General features: G+C 44.0%; 1 protein-coding gene across 1 annotated transcript; it reads left to right on the forward strand.

Annotated features, from left to right (window-relative positions):
- The first annotated feature begins 15016 nt into the window (after nucleotides 1-15016).
- zmp:0000000951 (uncharacterized) lies at nucleotides 15017-17592 on the forward strand. The gene is made up of 2 exons (XM_060900933.1): nucleotides 15017-15988; nucleotides 16113-17592. The coding sequence occupies exons 1-2, from the start codon at nucleotides 15111-15113 to the stop codon at nucleotides 16867-16869; spliced, it is 1635 nt and encodes a 544-aa protein (XP_060756916.1). The 5' UTR covers nucleotides 15017-15110; the 3' UTR covers nucleotides 16870-17592.
- The last annotated feature ends 1363 nt before the right edge of the window (nucleotides 17593-18955 follow it).

Raw genomic sequence — 18955 nt, forward strand, 5'->3', positions numbered from 1 at the left:
TTGACGCCGTTTATTCAGTGGGAACCAGGAGGAGGAAAAGTAAGCAAACCAGTTCTGCGTCTATCCTCAAAATCATCACGGCACATTTCTAAATCAGGGTTGTGGTTGGATCTGTTTGTTCCTGTATGTTACATGGACAAACACTTCGAAAAGGAAGTTCGTAAGAATGATGATTTCTGATTATTATGATCCAGTGGTGTCCCATTCATCATTTTTAAGTGATGTCTCATCACTTGTAATTATTCAACAAATGTACATTTCTTTCCACGTTCAATAGTCATCTTAAACGCGTAACTTTTTGAGTGATGGACTGTAATGTGGTAACAGAGTAATAGTGAATGACATAAGACTGTTGAACATGAAAGAATGAGTTTCTGTTCATGAGATTGAACCTACTCCACCTGCGCTGAGTCCTGGACATTTGTTCTCATCACATCAAAGTAACTTTTTGTGTCACTGGGATTCGATTATATGCTCACACTGGTATATTACAGTATCTTCTACCAGTCTGTAATCATCAAATTGACCAAACGTTCTTCGTTCTGGAAATATTTTACAGGATTTTGGGTTTGTCAGTAGAGATTCACATTCATGTCATAAGTCATATTGATTAAAAGCTAAGCTTGGCAGACACAAAGAACGAAAGGGCATGTCTTGAATTGCATTATTATTTGGTCAAAAGGGTGAGGCAAAACATTTTTAGCTTGGTGAATAGTCTTTACAGTGACTGTTTCATTTATTTATCTGTTTATTCAGATCAAGTCTGCTGAAAAATACAATTGATTTCATTTCATGTAAAGTGACGTGGATCGCTGGTGTTATAATTGGTATTCATTATGCATTCATGATCTAATAGTGTTTGTGGGTAAACATACTTTTTTAAAAATTATTATTATGCAATTGCATCCAAGTCTGAATTCAGCACCAATTTTTATTTAATCCCATAAAAGAAATTACTTTTCAAAGGAAATACAATTTATAACTAACACACAACGTGACACAATCAAATCATCTCTCAAAAACCAACTGCTTATGTTAGCTGAATTATTATGGTCCTCAATAACAACTTTTTAGTGAAGTTTTGTCTGAAAGTTTTTTTTTTTGTTAAAAGAACCACTGACAATGATCCTTTTTTCCCCTCATGAGTGGTAAATATCTGTGGAGTTTAATAGAAAGCCATCAGATTAGTTTCTCACATACAGATCAGTCATGCATAGATAAAGTTTCTATTTTTTAAAGACCCACAGTCCTGTGCAAAAGTTTTAGGCACCCTATTTTTTTCATACAAACTTTGTTATAGATTTCTATTTTACGTCTTCTACATTATCGAGTCGGTACAAAAAACATTGTAGAGCTCCAAACGTTCGTTTTCCAGCACAAAATTCAATGTTACAGGAAAAAAAAAGTTTGTATCTGAGCAGCATATTCCATAAGTGTTAGGACTAGGACTGTTTTGGCCTCTAGAGGCCGCTGTTATTTCCTTTTCATGTCGTGTTTATTTTGGCCTCTAGAGGCCGCCACTGTTCCTGTGTTTTGTGTTTGTGTTAATTGCCTAATTATCTTCACCTGTGTCCTTAATTAGTTTGTCTATTTATACCCCTGAGTTCAGTCCTCTTGTCACGGAGTCTTTGTGCTGTTATGTTTATCTCCAGTTTCCTTTGTACTGTGTTTTTTGATCTTCTTAGCTTTTGAATTTTTGCACTTTGCTTTTCTTTTGGATTATACTCTGGTTTTTTTTTTGTCTTTTGTTTTGCCCTGTATATAGTGTATATAGTTTAAATAAACCTTTTGATTCTTTTTCTACTTCCGCCTCACGCCTCTGCATTTGAGTCATCCCCCTGGTGGCCTAGTGGGGGTTTGCTGGATTATCACACCAACGAACCAGGTTCGAATCCCAGCAAAACCCTAACAGAAAGACTCCGTCATGACCGACTCAGCAGAGGCTGCTTCAACTGTCTACCCGGCCAACCTTCAGGGAATTATGGCAGCTTTGACACGCTTCGGAGCAACCATGGACGCTCATGGACGTACACTCACCAGCCAACGTGAGGCCCTCGTTCGCCACGAGGAACTGCTTCAGCAAATTGGGAAAACCCTGGCACAGCTGACATCTCTGCCTGCATCTCCTGCTCCTGATCCAGTTCCTGCTCCTGATCCAGTTCCTGCTCCTGATCCAGCTCCCACTCCTGCTCCAGTGCCTCCTGCAATGCTGCCTTCTTCACCTCGCGAACCCAGCCTTCCTGCACCACAGAGGTATGACGGCAAGCACAGTGAGTGCCGAGAGTTCCTTACCCAGTGTCAACTCACCTTTGAGCTTCAGCCTACCACCTACACTACGGATCGCCGCAAGATTGCCTTTGTGATAACCTTATTAGCTGGTAAGGCGCGAGCCTGGGCTACTGCTATCTGGCAAAGACAGGGACCTGAGTGCTTTGATTTCCAGCTGTTTTCTGAAGAGATGCTTCGGGTCTTCGATCAGGCAGACATCAGTACCGACGCAGCCCGAAAGCTCATGTCCATCCGGCAAGGAGGAAGCGTCGCAGATTACGCCATCTCGTTCCGAACACTCGCAGCAGTAAGTGGATGGAACGAGACTGCCATGGTGTCAGCCTTCCACCATGGTCTGTCTGACCCCATCAAGGACGGTCTGGCCTCTATTGGATGCCCAAGTGACCTCAAAACCCTCATCTCACATGCTATTCGTCTGGACAACAGGATGAGAGAACGCCACCAAGCCTTGAGCCCCCCCAGCCTCCCTACCTCTACCTGGAGACCGTCTACCTCCTTCAGTGACTGTCCAGAACCCATGCAAGTGGGTCGTACTCGCCTCTCCGCATCTGAGAGGGAGCGCAGAAGGAGGGACAAGTGCTGCATCTACTGTGGCAAGCCTGGTCACTTCCGAGCATCATGTCCCGAACTCTTGGGAAAAGGACCGCCCCGTCCAGCCGAGGGAGGGTTGTGACGGGGCCTACCCTCTCTCCCGGACTCCCTGGCCAAGGAATCTACATCCCGGTCTCCATCTCCTGGGGTGAGTCTGTCCACTCTTGTCAAGCTTTGATAGACTCAGGGGCGGCTGGGAACTTTATGGATATTCACTTCGCCCAAAGCATCAATATTCCGACTGCACCTCTTGAAGTCCCACTGTCTGTGTCTGCCCTCGATGGCCAAGCGTTAGGTGATGGAAGAGTCACCCAAGTTACTTCTCCAGTTTTCCTCCAGTCTCAAGGTCACAAGGAAGAAATATCCCTGCACCTGATTCCTTCACCTGAGTTCCCAGTTATTCTAGGCCTTCCTTGGCTTACTCGCCACAACCCTCGCATAGACTGGGTAACAAGCCAGGTTGTGGAATGGGGCCCTGCATGCCATGCCTCTTGTCTGCTCTCTAGCTCTCCTGTGTCTCCTGCCGAGCCCCCTGATCTCACCGAGTTATCTCAAGTTCCCACAGAGTACTGGGATCTCAAGGAGGTATTCAGCAAGAGCAGGGCCGCCGTTCTTCCTCCGCACCGGGCCTACGACTGTGCCATCGACTTGCTCCCTGGGACTACCCCTCCTCGTGGCAGACTGTTTTCCCTCTCTCAGCCAGAACGCAAGGCTATGGAGGAATACCTCAAAGACGCCCTGGTCTCTGGGTTCATTCGACCCTCCACCTCACCTGCTGGTGCCGGCTTCTTCTTTGTCGGCAAGAAGGATGGGGGGCTTCGACCATGTATTGACTACAGGGGCCTGAACAAGATTACTGTGCGCAACCAATATCCTCTTCCGCTGATGTCCACTGCTTTCGACCTGCTCCAAGGCGCCACCGTCTTCACCAAGTTGGACCTACGGAACGCATACCACCTCATCCGTATCCGACAGGGAGACGAGTGGAAGACTGCCTTTAACACCCCGTCTGGGCACTACGAATACCAGGTGATGCCCTTCGGACTCACCAACGCACCAGCTGTTTTTCAGGCCCTAATCAACGACGTCTTAAGGGACATGATTAACCTATACGTTTTTGTCTACCTCGACGACATCCTTATCTTTTCCAAGACCGTGCAGGAGCACCGCCACCATGTCCGCCAGGTTCTCCAGAGGCTGCTACAGAACAATCTGTTCGCCAAGGCCCAGAAATGCGAATTTCATGTTCCCGAGGTCTCCTTTCTGGGATTTATTGTACGGACAGGCCAACTCCAAATGGACCCTGCCAAGACCCTGGCCGTCCGGGATTGGCCTACTCCCAAGTCCGTTAAGGAGGTTCAGCGGTTCTTAGGATTCGCTAACTTCTACCGCAAGTTCATCAGGAACTTCAGTTCTGTGGCAGCACCCATGTCAGACCTCACCAAAGGGACAGGTGGATCTTATGGCTGGTCTCCTCAGGCAGAAAAGGCGTTCAAAGACCTCAAGGACCGCTTCTGCACGGCACCCATTCTGGTTCTCCCGGACACCTCCCAACCATTCATCGTGGAGGTGGACGCCTCGGACAGTGGTGTCGGCGCGGTGCTCTCTCAACGTTCGGAAGGAAAGCTGCACCCCTGCGCTTACTTCTCCCACCGCCTGAGTCCTGCTGAGTCCCGGTACGATGTGGGGGATCGAGAACTGCTAGCGGTCAAACTGGCCCTTGAGGAGTGGAGGCACTGGCTGGAGGGAGCACAACATCCATTCCTGGTTTGGACTGACCACAAGAACCTGGAGTACCTCCAGCAAGCCAAGAGACTGAACCCTCGACAGGCTAGGTGGGCCCTGTTTTTCAGTCGGTTTGACTTCACCCTCTCATACCGCCCCGGCTCCAAGAACACCAAACCTGACGCACTGTCCAGACTGTTCTCTGCCACTAACAGGGAGAATGAAGTCGGGCCTATTATCCTTGTGTCCCGGATTGTGGCCCCTGTCCGCTGGGGTATTGAGGAGGCTGTCCGACGAGCCCAACGCCAGGACCCCGGTCCTGGGACGGGGCCACCAGGCCTCTTGTACGTCCCACATCAAGCCCGGGCCAAGGTTCTCCAGTGGGGTCACTCTTCCCCTCTCACCGCCCACCCGGGAGCTCGGAGGACCCTGGACTTCCTGAAAAGACGCTTCTGGTGGCCTAACATGGAGAAGGAAGTAAGGTCATTTGTCCTGTCCTGTGAGGTTTGCACCAGAACCAAGAACCCACGACAGCGTCCCCAGGGTCTCCTGCATCCTCTGACCATTCCCCGGCGTCCCTGGTCCCACGTGGCAGTCGACTTTATCACGGGTCTCCCTGAGTCACAAGGTAACACGGTCATTTTGGTCTTAGTTGACAGATTCTCCAAGGCCTGCCGCTTCATACCACTGTGCAAACTCCCCTCTGCTCTTGAAACTGCGAAACTTTTGTTTAATCATGTCTTCCGAGTCTTTGGTCTTCCACAGGACATCGTCTCAGACCGAGGGCCCCAGTTCTCCTCCCGAGTGTGGCACGGGTTCTGCAAGGTCATCGGAGCCACTGCCAGCCTCTCCTCTGGGTTTCACCCACAGTCCAATGGTCAGACGGAGAGGCTCAACCAGGACCTGGAAACCACCCTGCGAGGCCTGGCTATGGATAACCCGACATCGTGGAGCACCTGGCTGCCATGGGCGGAGTACGCCCACAACACCCTGCAGTCATCGGCCACCAAGCTGTCGCCATTCCAGTGCCAATTCGGGTTCCAGCCACCTCTGTTCCCGGACCAGGAGGAGGACGCGGGGGTGCCCTCGGTCAACCAATATGTGAGACGGTGTCGCAAGACCTGGAGCAAGGTCAGGAAGACCCTCATACAGACCTCCAGAACCAACCAGACTCAGGCCAACCGCCATAGAAGACCTGCACACGCTTTCCGCCCTGGGCAGCGTGTTTGGCTGTCCACTAAGGACCTTCCACTGCGGGTGGAGAACCGCAAGCTTGCTCCTCGCTACATTGGCCCCTTCAAGGTGGTGCGCAGGGTTAACCCTGTCTCCTACCGGCTCCAGTTGCCCCGGACTCTGAGGATCAACCCCACTTTCCATGTTTCCCTGTTACGGCCCGTACTGACGTCTACGTATGCCCCTGCCCCTAGGAACCCCCCACCCCCCCGCATCTTCCAGGGGCAGACTGTGTTCACTGTGAATCGCCTGCTTGACTCCCGCCGGGTCCGCGGCGGGTTGCAATATCTGGTGGACTGGGAGGGCTATGGTCCTGAGGAGCGCTGCTGGGTTCCTGCTCGGGATGTCCTTGATAAAGAACTATGTCGGGACTTCCATTCGGCCCATCCGGATCGCCCTGGGAACGTCAGGAGACGCTCCTAGAGGGGGGGGTCCTGTTAGGACTAGGACTGTTTTGGCCTCTAGAGGCCGCTGTTATTTCCTTTTCATGTCGTGTTTATTTTGGCCTCTAGAGGCCGCCACTGTTCCTGTGTTTTGTGTTTGTGTTAATTGCCTAATTATCTTCACCTGTGTCCTTAATTAGTTTGTCTATTTATACCCCTGAGTTCAGTCCTCTTGTCACGGAGTCTTTGTGCTGTTATGTTTATCTCCAGTTTCCTTTGTACTGTGTTTTTTGATCTTCTTAGCTTTTGAATTTTTGCACTTTGCTTTTCTTTTGGATTATACTCTTTGGTTTTTTTTTTGTCTTTTGTTTTGCCCTGTATATAGTGTATATAGTTTAAATAAACCTTTTGATTCTTTTTCTACTTCCGCCTCACGCCTCTGCATTTGAGTCATCCCCCTGGTGGCCTAGTGGGGGTTTGCTGGATTATCACACCAACGAACCAGGTTCGAATCCCAGCAAAACCCTAACAATAAGATAGCACTTTTCAGATTAAAAAAGAAAACATAATGAAGGCTACTGGGTTTTGGTGCAAAATGAAGAAGCGAGTGTGACAGTCAGTGTCCAGAAGAACTGGGGCTGGTTCTGGAAGATGCTCAGTAAAACCTACAGCTCATGAGACTACTATTTTCTTTAAAAGCAAAGCTTCGTCTGACACCAAATATTGACTTTGTTTCATTTATCATGACTTACTACTTACTGTTTATAGTATGTTTGTTTTAATGTTGAAACGTTTTATTTCATTATTTTTGAAGCCATTTGTGGTCCACAGCATTTCTTTACATGTGCCTAAGACTTTTGTGCGGTACTGTACATTGAGAAATGAAATACTACATGATAATTTTACTGCTTTTCACAGCCATCAGATATTGTAAGGCAAACCAAGGCAAATTTATTTATGTAGCACATCTCATATGCAAGGCAATTCAAGGCACCATTACAAAAAAAAAGGAAACAAAAAGTAAAGATAACTGTAAGATGGAACAGGAAAGATTTCAGTCTCAATTTAAAAATATTTTAATGTTGAGGCACTTCCGAGACTCTAGCCGAGCGTATCCGCGTATTGGTGTTGCTGTGTGCACGGCTAACGGTTTTAGTGTAAACGCGAATCGTTTTAAGAACGTTAATCTGATGATCCGCTGATTCGACGTAATGTAAACGTAGCCTAAGAGAGTTGGTTCCATCTAAGAGCAGCGTAAAAGCTAAAATACACTTCTTTGTGCTTCCTGTTTAGTTAAATGATGAGTTCTAATGGCCTGAGAGTCCTGCTAGGCTCATATTGCCTATATGTATGTTCCTAATCTGTGCCGTGTTTTAGAGACAGGTCGAAGTACTCTGAAGTCTATTCTGTACCACATTGTAAGTCAAGGTAGGGATTGAAGAATCAGGAAGATGTGTTCCCTCAGCTAGTGAGAACTCTGGCACCTGTGTTTTGGATCAATTGTAGCTGTATGTCTTTTTTTGGGAAGTTCAGTCAGGAGACTATTCCAGTAGTCACCCCTACTAGAAATAAATGTATGAATGAAGTATTGTTTTGACAGGGAATATTTTATTTTGGTGAATGTCTAAGATGATAGAATGATGTTCTACAGTGCCCTCCATGATTACTGACACCCCCTGTAAACAGGGCCGTAACTACCATTGAGGACACCGAGGTCATGTCCTCGGCATTTTTTTCCCACGGTATTTTTTTTTCACTCAGAAATGTGAAATTAATATATGATGAAAAAGATTAGTACAAAGGATTCGAAAAAAAAATTCCACCTTTTGGTGAAGTCGCTTCATCTCACACTGAAAAAATGAGAAAAATCCAACCTTTAATTGAAATAAATTTATTCAGAGAAAAATCTCTCATCAAGAAATAGTTTTCAACAAAAATGCATGTGCTACTATTATTGGCCCCTCTGGAATGTACTAACTGAAGCATGTTTCCCATTTAAACTGTCCATTTCTGAGTTGATTGGAGTGTGTAGGGACTTTCAAGCTGTAATCCATGACTTCCTGATTAACTGAGGCACATAAAGATAAGAGAGAACACACAAGCCAAATAAGGGAGAAGTGTGTTGACCTTCATAAGTAAGAGAATGACTATTTAAAAGAAAAAAAACCCTACTCATCTGAAAATGTCTATTTCTCCATTTCTACTGTTAGGGCAAATAATAATAATAAGTGGACACCAAACAGAACTGTTACAAACTTGCCTGGAAGAGGACACAAGTTTATTTTGCCCCCATGTACAGTGAGGAGGGTAAGAGGTTTAAAAAAAAAATCCCGAAGGACCGCTGTTGGCAAATGACAAGAAAAAATAAAATCTTAGGGTTTCCAAGTTTCCAAAAGCACCATCAGACTCCACCTCCATGCCAACAGATTATTTGGAAGGGTCCAGAAAAAAGCCTTTTCTGTCAGTTAAACACAAACATAAGCACCTGAATCTGTGGTTGGTTGAAGAGAGCAACTGGACTTGCTTGAAGATTCTTGAAAACGTTTCGCCTCTCATCCTAAAGGCTTCCTCAGTTCTGTCTGACTAATAGGGAGTATCCAGTATTTATCCTCTCATGGATCATCATAGAATCCAAATTAGAATGCTGATGGCTGCATTGTAGGTGGCTGATCAAAGATGTCATAGACATCTGAGGAAGCCTTTAGGATGAGAGGCGAAACATTTTCAAGAATCTTCAAGCAAGTCCAGTTGCTCTCTTCAACCAACCACAGATTACTATGTACCTGGATGACTGAGATTCTTCACAGATATAAGCACCTGAAGTTTGCGAAACGCTACTACAGCTTTGACTAGAACTGTGTTCTCTGGTCTGATGAAACAAAAATGGAGCTTTTTGGTAATAAACACTCAAGGTGGGTTTGGTGTAAAGAGAAGGATGGCTATAATGAAAAGAACCCGATCCCGACTAAATATGGTGGAAGTTCTGTGTTTGTTTTTTGGGGGCTGTTTTTCCTCCAAAGTCCCTGGAAACCTTGTTAGGGTACGTGGCATCATGGACTCCATGAAATACCAGGACATTTTAAATCTAAATCTGGCTGCATCTACCAGGAAACTAAATCTGGGTCGTCATTGGATCTTCCAGCAGGACAATGATCTGAAGCATATGTCCAAATCAACACAAAAATGGTTCGCTGAGCCCAGAATCAAGCTTCTGCCCTGGCCATCTCAGTCCCCTGAGCTGAACCCCATTGTAAACCTGTGGGGTGAGCTGAAGAGGAGAGAGAGCACAAGAGAGGGCCGAGGACCCTGGATGATCTGGAGAGATTGTGTAAAGAGGAATGGGCTCAGATGCCCTGCTCTGTATCTCCAACCTTATAAAATGTTATAGGAGAAGATTCAGTGCTGTTTTACTGCCCAAGGGAGGTTGTACAAAGTATTATATTCAAAGGTGTCAATAATAGTGGCGCATGTGTTTTTGTTGAAAATGATTTTTTTTGGTGAGGGATTTATTTTTCTCTGAATAATTTATTTAAGTTAAAGGTTGGATTTTTCTCATTTTTTTCAGTGTGAGATGAAGCGACTTCACCAAAAGGTGGATTTTTTTTTCTATCCCTTTTTACAAATCTTTACAAGGGAGGGCAATAATTGTGGAGGGCCCTGTAGATAGTAGAACCCATCCATCCATTATCCATAACCACTTATCCTGTACAGGGTCATAGGTAAGCTGGAGCCTATCCCAGCTGACTATGGGCAAGAGGCAGGGTACGCCCTGGACAAGTCGCCAGATCATCACAGCGCTGACACATAGACACACAACCATTCACACTCACACCTACGGTCAATTTAGAGCCACCAATCAGCCTAACCTGTATGTCTTTGGACTGTGGGGGAAATCGGAGCACCCCGAGGAAACCCATGTAGACATGGGGAGAACATGCAAACTCTGCACAGAAAGGGCCCTGTCAGCCACTGGGCTCGAACCCAGAACCTTCTTGCTGTGAGGCCACAGTGCTAACCACTACACCACTGTGCTGCCCTGATGGTAGAATAATAAATATAAATTTATATTGTGTGCCATATTGACATGGAAAATAGCTTGGTATCTCTAACATTTTCTCATGCAGTTGGAGTTTTCTGGGATAAAACACAACTACTTCCACTTTACACGTCCAATTAACAAAAGAAGATGATAATAATAATAATAATAATGCACCAAACCAATTACATGAGATACCACAGTGCAGCAATTCTGACATCTGCTGGATAGCTCAGTCTTTACTTCTATGTTCTTTTTTTCTTTTGTTTGCACATAGAAATAGAATAGAAATAGAAAGCCTTTATTGTCATTATACAAGTACAATGAGATTTAAAGCTTCACCATACAGTGCACACATAAATACTAAAATAGACATAGGAAAATATGTACAATGATACTAATATAAAACTACTACTAAAAAACTACTACTACTAAAAAAAAAAACCTACTGACAACTATACCTACAGTAGTGCTTGAAAGTTTGTGAACCCTTTAGAATTTTCTATATTTCTGCATAAATATGACCTAAAACATCATCAGATTTTCACACAAGTCCTAAAAGTAGATAAAAAGAACCCAGTTAAACAAATGAGACAAAAATATTATACTTGGTCATTTATTTATTGAGGAAAATGATCCAATATTACATCTTTGTGAGTGGCAAAAGTATGTGAACCTCTAGGATTAGCAGTTAATTTGAAGGTGAAATTAGAGTCAGGTGTTTTCAATCAGTGGGATGACAATCAGGTGTGAGTGGACACCCTGTTTTATGTAAGGAACAGGGATCTGTCAAAGTCTGATCTTCACAACACATGTTTGTGGAAGTGTATCATGGCACGAACAAAGGAGATTTCTTAGGACCTCAGAAAAAGTGTTGTTGATGCTCATCAGCCTGGAAAAGGTTACAAAACCATCTCTAAAGAGTTTGGACTCCACCAATCCACAGTCAGACAGATTGTGTACAAATGGAGAAAATTCAAGACCATTGTTACCCTCCCCAGGAGTGGTCGACCAACAAAGATCACTCCAAGAGCAAGGTGTATAATCGTCGGCAAGGTCACAAAGGACCCCAGGGTAACTTCTAAGCAACTGAAGGCCTCTCTCACATTGGCTAATGTTAATGTTCATGAGTCCACCATCAGGAGAACACTGAACAACAATGGTGTGCATGGCAGGGTTGCAAGGAGAAAGCCACTGCTCTCCAAACAGAACATTGCTGCACGTTTGCAGTTTGCTAAAGATCACGTGGACAAGCCAGAAGGCTATTGGAAAATGTTTTGTGGACGGATGAGACCAAAATAGAATTTTTGGTTTAAATGAGAAGCGTTATGTTTGGAGAAAGGAAAACACTGCATTCCAGCAGAAGAACCTTATCCCATCTGTGAAACATGATGGTGGTAGTATCATGGTTTGGGCCTGTTTTGCTGCATCTGGGCCAGGACGGCTTGCCATCATTGATGGAACAATGAATTCTGAACTATACCAGCGAATTCTAAAGGAAAATGTCAGGACATCTGTCCATGAACTGAGTCTTAAGATAAGCCAGGTCATGCAGCAAGACAACGATCCTAAGCACACAGTTCGTTCTACCAAAAAATGGTTAAAGAAGAATAAAGTAAATGTTTTGGAATGGCCAAGTCAAAGTCCTGATCTTAATCCAATCGAAATGTTGTGGAAGGACCTGAAGTGAGCAGTTCATGTGAGAAAACCCACCAACATCCCAGAGTTGAAGCTGTTCTGTACAGAGGAATGGGCTAAAATTCCTCCAAGCCGGTGTGCAGGACTGATCAACAGTTACTGGAAGTGTTTAGTTGCAGTTATTGCTGCACAAGGGGGTCACACCAGATACTGAAAGCAAAGGTTCACATACTTTTGCCACTCACAGATATGTAATATTGGATCATTTTCCTCAATAAATAAATGACGAAGTATAATATTTTTGTCTCATTTGTTTAACTGGGTTCTCTTTATCTACTTTTATGACTTGTGTGAAAATCTGATGACATTTTAGGTCACATTTATGCAGAAATATAGAAAATTCTAAAGGGATCACAAACTTTCAAGCACCACTGTAAACTACAGGTATACATAAACTTGTGCAAGTCCCTGAAGGAACACAGGTGTGGTGTCAATCATATGGGTCTGTATTTGTATTAAATGCTAAGTTGGAAGGATTTCTGCTTGACTGCAGTTAAAACTGGTTCATGTTTGTCTTTGTGGTTTTCTGTGTTCAGTTTCTGTGTGCACAGAGTTAGCAGCATAATCCTCATCTCATTTCATAATCTCTAGCCACTTTATCCTGTTCTCCAGGGTCGCAGGCAAGCTGGAGCCTATCCCAGCTGACTACGGGCGAAAGGCGGGGTACACCCTGGACAAGTCGCCAGGTCATCACAGGGCTGACACATAGACACAGACAACCATTCACACTCACATTCACACCTACAGTCAATTTAGAGTCACCAGTTAACCTAACCTGCATGTCTTTGGACTGTGGGGGAAACCGGAGCACCCGGAGGAAACCCATGTGGACATGGGGAGAACATGCAAACTCCACACAGAAAGGCCCTCGCCGGCCACAGGGCTCAAACCCGGACCTTCTTGCTGTGAGGCAACAGCGCTAACCACTACACCACCGTGCCGCCCCAGCATAATCCTGACATCACCTAAAATAAACAAAACTTTCAGGTCCTTATGCTGTAATTTTGTTGTTTATTATTTAGGAACACAAAAGTCAAAAAACACTTTTTACGGAATTATTAGAATCCAGAATTTGGGGGCGTCGTGGCTCAGGTGGATGGGGCGCCGTGCCATGGGTCTAGGCGACCCGGGTTCGATTCCGGCCCGGGGTCATTTCCCGATCCCTCCCCGTCTCTCTCTCCTGCTCGTTTCCTGTCTCTACACTGTCCTATCCAATAATAAAGGTGAAAAAAGGCCCAAAAAATATCTTAAAAATAGAATCCAGAAGTTGCACAAAATGTGACAAGGAAAAGTACATTCTAACATTTTTCAAATGAAAATTTGCTCAACATTTAAAGTGCCACCAATTTGGTCAGGTAATTTTCTAAATATGATGCAAAATTTTAACTTTATTACATAAATTTTTAAAAACTTTTCTGTAAGTAAAACTACCAAGGATTTAATTTCTCCAATACAGATGTTTAAATTACCTACACTATTGAATAATTATTCCACGAAATCGAGTCGTACATAGCTGACGAGTCGCGTAGCACTGAGTTGGCTATAAGCCATGTACGATGAGATTGAGTGGAATAGCTGTTTTATTCTATCTGCATTCACTGGATTTTGAGAAACAGAGCATTGTTGTTATTTTTTGTAAATTTGATAAGCAAAAACTTTTTACAAAACATCAGACAAAATAATTTCCGCTTAGAATGTAAACAAACCCGTGAAATGACCGGAGCAATTTGTGAAAAACGCTAAAATAATAATTCTTGAAAAAAAAAGATATATTCTGACCATCAAATACTTTCATTCCATATTTTGTTGCTTTTTTTTTGTATTTGTTGGGGTTTTTTTTCGAGTAGAGTTTTTATTTCATCCTTGGTTGGTTCAACAACACGCTCTGCCATTTTCTTCTTCTTCTTTAGGGTTTTTGGTGGTTTGGTTCCACCAACTGGGCTGGAGTGTGGAACAGGAGATATTGGGGGGGGGGGGGGGGGGGGGGGGGGATGACTATTCTTTTAGCTAGTTTTGTTTCTTTTAAATACTTGATACCAAAGTGATATATCTAACTTGATATGTGCCGCTATTTTTGTTCTACTCTACTCACAGTATATGAGCTGATATCCCAGTAGTAGAGTAGCCAATCAGAGCACACAATTTCTCATATCCAGTGAATGTGGATAGAATAAATTATATTATACTATATCATATATTTCTGGTGGGCGGTACGGTGGTGTAGTGGTTAGCGCTGTCGCCTCACAGCAAGAAGGTCCGGGTTCGAGCCCCGTGGCTGGCGAGGGCCTTTCTGTGCGGAGTTTGCATGTTCTCCCCGTGTCCACATGGGTTTCCTCCGGGTGCTCCGGTTTCCCCCACAGTCCAAAGACATGCAGGTTAGGTTAACTGGTGAGTCTAAATTGACCATAGGTGTGAATGGTTGTCTGTGTCTATGTGCCAGCCCTGTGATGACCTGGCAACTTGTCCAGGGTGTACCCTGCCTTTCGCCCGTAGTCAGCTGGGATAGGCACGAATTCAATGGAAACAGTTTTCAGGGCGTTGAAAGTTTACATGGTGTGGAGAATTAGTCTCAGCAAACAAAAGTGAGACAAGGAACAGCTCCAACTTGCCTGCGATCCTGTAGAACAGGATAAAGTGGCTCGAGATGATGAGATATATATTTCTGGACCTGGATCACCAAAAACCACACATTGTCCCATATTTTGGAGAGAACATCCTAAGAATGGGCTAAGGATATCAAAAGACAGCCAACAAACTAATATGGGTATAGATCCACTGAAGTAAAAAACATCTAAGAATTTTTATGTGACGTTCATTCATTTTCAGTCACTCCTTATTCCAAGTCAGGATCATGGTGGATCAAGAGCCTATCTCGAGAACATGGGGAACACACCCTGTCAACAAACTGTTCCTTGTCTCACTTTTGTTTGCTGAGACTAATTCTCCACACCATGTAAACTTTCAACGCCCTGAAAACTGTTTCCATTGAATTCGTGCCAAAAACATATTGACTAAGTATGATATCTCTGTGTCCCACTTTGACTCCGCTGCATTATGATACAAACAACTCTGACTGCTCCTGTGTGAAGGTTGAAAACTCTAGACAGCATTTTTCTGTGTTGGTAAAAACAACCTTTTGACAGTTTTTCAAGGGAATGGAGATGAAACTTCCAGAAGATCAGGTAAACTCTGTGTTGGCTCCATGGAGGTTTTCTTGGCAATCAAGTGGATTTAAGAATAGACTTGTGACAGCGCTGGAACTTTATGAACACTTTCCATTAGATATCATGGTCACTGGAGGAACTAAGTCAGCAAATGCAAGGCTCGCTTCTGCTGTCTGTGGATTGAAAGGTGAACAAGAAGAAGAAGAGGAGGAGGAGGAAACCGATGAAGACAAAGACAGTGATGAGCAAGAGGATGATGATGAGGAAGATGGTGGAACAAGCATTAACCTATCTCCTAAGGTCAATGTTGAGAGAAAACCACTTGTGAGATTTCGAGATGACTTTGCAGAAGATGGTCCTGACTCTGATCCAGTGCTTTTTCATCCTCAAATACCCAATGTCCGCATTTTGACAGTCCAAGGAAGTTCTTGTCCTGCTCAGGACAGCTATGATGTATTGGTGGTCCTCACAACGGAGTTGCACCAGGAGGACCATATGAGGATCATCATGGAGCAATGTGAGAAGAAAAAGCCTGTGTATCTGGTTGAAGCTGAGCAAGAAATGGATCTTGTTCATAAAATGCTGGCTGGTCCCTGCAAGACCTGTGCATGGGAACGAATGAGAGCTCGCACTTTGGAGCTTCAGAAGAAACACAAGGCAGAATTTGAATCAGCAGAGAATGCAGAGCACCAACACACTTCTCAAGGTTCTCTTTCTCTACACCAACGTATTAAGCTGTGGGAGCCGGAAGAGATTGCAGGAGTTCTGGTGGAAGCTATACCTGAATTGCGCAAGAAGGCTTTCAGTCAGTTTTTGGTGGATCTCACAAGAGAACTTGGAGGCCAAAAAACAGAGTGTTATGGTACAGGGTAAGTGGTCAGGCTGTGAATTTAAAATGACTTTAGCTTAGTCACATTTTCTTAGATATCACTGAATGTCTGTGTCCCACATCTCTAAACTTATGTATCCATTGTGAATACATTTACTCCACAGACCCCTGGCAAGATCTGCTTTTAAACACAGCAAGATAAGCCAGGAAGACCTAGGCAGAATTTCTGAGACCTTTCAATCCCAGGATCTCACTGATGTACCGTCCAAACTGCTGTCCATTTTCAATGCCCTGGAGTACTTCCGACTAGATGTGGGTCTACTCGGGGAGACAGGTTGTGGCAGCTCCAGCCTGTTCAACTGCCTCCTGGACCTGAAGGATGGGGACAAGGGAGCATCCCCTATTGGGGTCTTTGAAACAACAAAGAAGCCTGTGACACATCCGTACTCAGAATACCACAATGTTCTTCTGTGGGACCTCCCAGGCTTGGGAAGCGTGGAAGATTTTAAGCCTGAATTTTCTGGCTCCACATTGCACCAAGTGCCTCCAATACCTCCCTGTGATGTCTACATCCTGTTATCACCCCTGAGGCTCAATCTGGGGTACATCCAGTTGTTGAACCACCTTTTGAAGCAGGGAAAAACTTGCTATCTAGTGCTGTCTAAGGCTGATCTGATTCAGGAGAAATCAACTGAAGAAGTGAGGAGATGGAATGAGGAGATTTTGGATAAACTTGGTCTGAAACAGAACATCTATCTGGTCTCTGCACTCCATCCAGAGACCTTGGATTTGCCCAAACTGAGAAAGACCTTCAGTGATGCACAAGAAAGCCATAAGAGAGTCGCACTGGCCAATTATTTGGAAAAACTATTGGAGCAGGATGTGTTTTGGAAGAGGGCTGACTTTTGCAAAATAAACTGACTTCCTGCAATGAGTTATCTTTACACCACTTTAAAATGGAGATTTTCATGCAAAGTCATGGCTCTTCATACTGTTAATTTGATAAAAATCTCTGCTGCACTGTATAAACAAATGAAATTCTCTTTAGTAAAACAATTTTGTTATCATGTTAGGAGTTTGTGTACCGGATCTTCCGGGTATGTGTGTTTGCAGTAGAACTTCAGAGATGCCTAATATCTACAGTTTTACTAAAGCTTTTATAATTTTGCCCTCTTGCCATGATGATTTGAGAGACACCTGAATCTGACTGGGTTCAAGAGAAAATTGTTTGTCACCACCCTCAGGAGACTGTGAGTTCAAATCCATGATGATAGCACATCCTTCCATAGCTGGGAGCCAAGTGAGCATAGTTGGCCGTGCTCTCGACCACAGTGACACTCGCCAATTGTGGGTGTCTGTGAGGTCATGTGTCCAGAAGTTGGCAAAGAGCAGAAAGCACTTCTTCTGGAGTGTATTCTGCTGCCCTGTGACAAAGCATGAGCAGCAGTTTGAAAAGATGCAGCTGGTGGACTTCGCATATCTTCAGTGAAGCACATTACATTTAGCTGTTTGATTGATTCTAAATCCAAACATTGTATGTCGATCCTGCAACCGAGATACTGACCTCTTCTGCTCCTCGGACCTGCCTGATCCATCCTGATGCCCTACATCTGGCTGAAGTCTCATCGCATTGCCCCTGTGGAGGACGGCCCCATACAGACAGTCTAAAGCTGCAGCTTTAGACTGTCCGTATGGGGCCGTCCTCCACAGGGGCAATGCGATGAGACTTCAGCCAGATGTAGGGCATCAGGATGGAAGATGGCTCTGGACACTTACATTAACACTTTTTATGTCTGAGGACTACAGTTGTCATGAACAGTTTTGCACTCAAGTTTCCATTAATGAACAGTTTATAACATCAACAAAACAGACTTAATGTTAAAACTATAATGAATCTCCTGGTTAAACAGTTATACTTTGTGACTATATAGGACACAGTTATAGAAGTTATAGTCATTATTTATAATCACGTTGTCTGTTATCACCCAAATGAGGATGGGTTTTGAGTCTGGTTCCTCTCGAGGTTTCTTCCTCATGTCGTCTGAGGTAGTTTTTCCTTACCGCTGTAGCCACAGGCTTGTTCATCAGGGATAGATTAGGGATAAAATTAGCTCATGTTTAAAGTCTTTAATTTTCTGTAAAGCTGCTTTGTGACGATGTCTCTTGTTAAAAACGCTATAAAAATAAAATTGACTTGACTTGCTGCAGACTGCAGTTAAAGATCCGCTTAGTCAATTCACATTTTATCATTTATGGAGCGAGCTCTCCTATCCATTGATATGCTCGGGTAAGATTCTACCACCCGTGAGGATTTTCTTGTCAGCAATGATAGGGTCAGCTTTCATTCAAATCACAGGTTTATATGAATGTTCTCTTTCAAATACTTTATCATTTCTATCATAACGGCTTACTCAAAGTCTTGTCAGATACTCTGCATAAAATTAATTTTAAAAGAAAGTGTGAAATTATGATATATGAAAGTAAGTTTTCTCTGAGGAAATTACTGAACCTTTTTGGAACGAGTTTCAGCACTTTGTAATAGAAGTAAAGCTGTAAGTTTTCACAACAGGCTAGTGAGGAAATGACTGTTTATAGCTGTATAACTTAAAGGATAAGAAGAGTTCACTTGTTTCACAGGTGTACTACAACATTAAAAGCAACAATAAATGGTTAAAAAGTATGATTTGTCGTTCTTTAATGAATAAATTATTAGTTTCAGCAAACTGCTATGGGATAAGAAGAGTACAACACTTCTTGACTTGATGTTATTGGAAAATAATCAGTTTGGGGATGGTAACTGAACCAATCTACCTCATCATTGATTATTAGCTCATCCGGCTGACAGGCGATGAACTTATGCCATCATGTGTTGTCTGTCCATCCATCGTCATCCACATTTCACGAAAATCGCTTCTTCTCTTTCAATTCTTCACCAATTTTTATTCTTTTTGGCAGGAAGGTAGGTCTGCCTGGAGCACATACAACTCCTACCCAAATTCACATAATT

This window comes from Neoarius graeffei, chromosome 19, assembly GCF_027579695.1.
Source record: "Neoarius graeffei isolate fNeoGra1 chromosome 19, fNeoGra1.pri, whole genome shotgun sequence".
Classification (NCBI taxonomy): Eukaryota; Metazoa; Chordata; class Actinopteri; order Siluriformes; family Ariidae; genus Neoarius; species Neoarius graeffei.

What these genes read in the sequence shown, in the direction of transcription:
- zmp:0000000951 (XM_060900933.1), top strand. Translation starts at nt 15,111, where the DNA reads ATGGAGATGAAACTTCCAGAAGATCAGGTAAACTCTGTGTTGGCTCCA. An exon ending in ACAGAGTGTTATGGTACAGG is followed by an intron (nt 15,989 to 16,112) that starts GTAAGTGGTCAG and finishes TTTACTCCACAG; the next exon opens with ACCCCTGGCAAGATCTGCTT.